The sequence below is a fragment of the Halyomorpha halys genome, unplaced genomic scaffold (assembly GCF_000696795.3).
Source record: "Halyomorpha halys isolate HHAL.00 unplaced genomic scaffold, Hhal_1.1 Scaffold13.1, whole genome shotgun sequence".
NCBI classification, from domain to species: Eukaryota; Metazoa; Arthropoda; class Insecta; order Hemiptera; family Pentatomidae; genus Halyomorpha; species Halyomorpha halys.
In genome coordinates, this window is record NW_027104938.1 from 550,756 (window position 1) to 554,283 (window position 3,528).

At 26.5% G+C, this 3,528-nt stretch overlaps 1 protein-coding gene across 1 annotated transcript in view; it reads left to right on the forward strand.

The window, feature by feature from the left end:
* The window catches only part of LOC106679618 (uncharacterized), a 12,297-nt gene that overhangs the window by 4,858 nt on the left and 3,911 nt on the right, over positions 1-3,528 (forward strand). The window contains exons 5-6 of the mRNA XM_014418882.3: positions 501-604; positions 695-789. Coding sequence (XP_014274368.1) covers positions 501-604; positions 695-789 — 199 coding nt within the window. The remainder of the gene's footprint in view (positions 1-500; positions 605-694; positions 790-3,528) is intronic.

Here is a 3,528-nt window from a genome sequence, read left to right on the forward strand (position 1 = left end):
TTGTATTAATTTGGGTTTAACGTAGTCTTTGTATTTATTATAACTACTGGACTGAAGTTCTAATGCAGTGCACATTGAATGCAAGTAATAAATAATAAAAATATATATCAAAACTGAAACAAATTATTAATACATATATACATAAAAGTAATTTAGTGTAATACAAAATTGAACACATATAAATTAAATAAGTAACTAAATTTAAAACATAAAAGTACTTTAAATCAAGAACATAATTTAAAACATTCTTAAAAACTGAAAAAATATAAATATAAACTTTTAATTTTTTTAAATTAAAAATACATGTAATAAACTTAATAACATAAGAAATACAAAAAAATTGATTTAAAATGTTTGTGCTACATAAAATTAGTTGTACAGTAATTGAAAATAAACATACAATTTTTGTTTCTTGTCTAAAAGCATGTAATGCAACCATTTTCTAAATTTCTTTAAATGAATTAACTACTTATGAATTTTAATAATAATTATATTTTTAGGTTAAATTTAAAGACTTCAAGATTCACAATATGGTCGCTACTTGCGATTTAAGATTTCCACTGAGATTAGAAAATTTGCATCAGATTCATGGCCAATTTAGCAGGTAAATAAATAATTTATAATCAACCATTTTTTTCTGTTTTGTTTTTTATTTTTTTGTACATAAACACTTTTATTTTATGATTTCTTTTAGTTATGAACCTGAACTGTTTCCTGCTCTCATATACAGAATGATAAAACCAAGAATAGTAATTCTTATTTTTGTGAATGGAAAACTCGTCATAACAGGTATTCATTTTTGATTTATCACAACAATCATAAATTATTGTCTAACTTGATTGTTATTAAAAGTTTTAATGTTAATGTGAAGAATTGACAAAATATGGTAATTTTGACTGAAATTATTGGCCTGGGCAGAATAGGTTGCAAAAAGTTTTTTAAAATTGATGTGGTTATAAATTGTATTTAAAATCGTCCTTGAGAATGGCCAAATTGGCCGAAACGTTGGTCTTATAAAGAAATATAGATTGTTTTGAAACTTTAATTGGATAAAATTTATTTTATTTAAATAATAATCACCAGTCTCAGGAAAGTGGAAAGATTATATAAAAAATAAAATATAATATTGTAGAGGTAAGAATTATATATAAATACACTAAATAAAACACTAAATAAAAATTATATATATTGTTTTTGTTTTTTTTCCTACGCCAAAGGAGGCATTTCTGCCATTTGATAATCCTCCGGCATTCTAAAAAACAGATTTCATATTAATAACAGATTTGTTGGAACCTTTAAAAAAGCTATTTGCTTGCCTATTGGGCAATTTCTGTTGCATTTGTCGCTAGTATACGGGCTGTTTGGTGACAGCTGTTGATCGTTTGCATAACGCAGGGGGCACCACGAGCAGGCGATCAACTTCACCCCCTATATATTGTAATATTCAAAATTATATTTAAAAAAAAAATGAATGGAATTTTATATAGTTTTAACTTAATTCTCATATCTTAGGCATAGCTTAGGTAGAAATAAAAAGCCTTATTATAAAACAAATTGGAGAATTTTATTTAAATTTTATAACTTGATTGACTAGGCAATCAGAACCTACCTTCAGCTACTAATGACACTGAATTAAATTATTTATTAGCTACCTTTACAAATCTGCTTTTTGAGCAACACTAACCAATTACTCTATGTCTTCGTTCTCAACAAACAAACACTCACCAACTGTAAACAAAACATTTTGTCTTCTTTCCCGAAATTCTATTTCTAAAGAACAACAAAAGATTCTCTTCACCTCCGCTTTCAGAAAACATCCTCTCACTCAAAACAAAGAGTCCTTTATTCTACTTAGGTGACTATCCGATGTCTTCTTATTTCAAGATGTCTACCACTGAGAGTAGCTAAGGGATCTTCAGGACATCCTGCCTCTAGGCGATGTCATCCATCTCCCGCCTAAGCAACGAATGATCAAAAACCAAGTTTTCTTCCTTCCCCTTCTCTCATTACTAGTTCTCAACATCAATTGTAGCACTACAGGTTTGAGTTTTTCCCTATGATTTCCTTTATGAATAATTTTCTGTAATGTTTATTCTTAGCCTCTATTTTTCCTTAAATGTATAGTAATTTCAATTATGGTGGGAAGTTAAAATAAAGTTTTTAAAATATTTGAATATGCTCAACATGGCCTCGATTCAACAGATTTTTGGAAGGACTCGTACCACCATCTTTGCTTTGTTTTGAATAATGTATTTATTATGGATGATGAAAATTGGTTAGCTTGCTTTTTGGTTCAACAAAACAAATGAACAATATTTAACATTGATACATAGCTAAAATCATTTATATATAAAAATAACTATTTACTCATGAAAGAGGATATTAGAATATATTAAAAATAGTAGTCATGTAAATAAATTAATAAACATAGTGAAAGGTGCTGAAGAAAATGTAAATAATGAGTAATTGAATTAAAATAATAAAATATGTAAGTAATGATTAAAATATATAAATAGTGAAAACAATTTAAATCAAAATTATGAAATGTATGAAAGAGAACGATATATACGATACAATGGGCAAGAAAGAAAATATGGATATTTTTATTTTGTGCTAAAGTTTCTAAGGAATATAATACGAATAAAACAAGCATATGAATTATTACATTTTATTATTTTAAAGAAATAGGCATCAAATATCGAGTATTTTTTATAACTTAAATTTAATTGATAACAGAAAATTACAAGGTGTTTGTTGCTTTTAACTGTAGTTTTGTTTCCTATTGAATTGAATGTCTTTTAGGAACTTTTAATAAATGTAATAGTTGGAGTTCTGAAACAAACATTTATTTACATAAAATTAAGAAATCAATAACAAATATAAAAGCAAGTTTAAAATACTGTTTTCTTGTACTTATTGAGGGTGTTATTATAAGAAACAATTCCTGGTTTGTCTGCCGATATAAACTAAATTGAATAAACTCTGTTTTAGCTACCTTTACAATTGTTTACAATAAACTATGACCTTTTAGCACCATCTTTCATTTTCATCAGGGATGAAAACTCAACACTAGTCCATTGAAAAATCATTTCTTCTGTCAAAAATATATATATATATATATTTTAATATGCTCTTTTTGAGTAAATAGTATATTTTGATGTATAAAGGGTTTTTGATATGTTTTATTTTATGTATCATTTTAATATTGTTCATTTGTTTTGTTTATCCAAAAAGCAAGCTAACCAATTTTTATTGTCTATAATAACTTCGTGATTCAAAACAAAACCAAGATGGCGGTACGTTGAATCAAGGCCATGTTGAGCAGATTAAAATATCATAAAAACTATTTTAACTCATCCCCTCATAATTGAAAATACAGTAAATTAAAGGAAAAATAGAAATCAAGAAATAGTGCTAAAGAATAATATTCAGAAAGTAGTAAATCATTTGCAAAAATCTCTAACTGTTGTGCGACAATCGATGTTTACATGCAACATGGAGACAGGTTTTGGTTTTTGGCGGGCATTC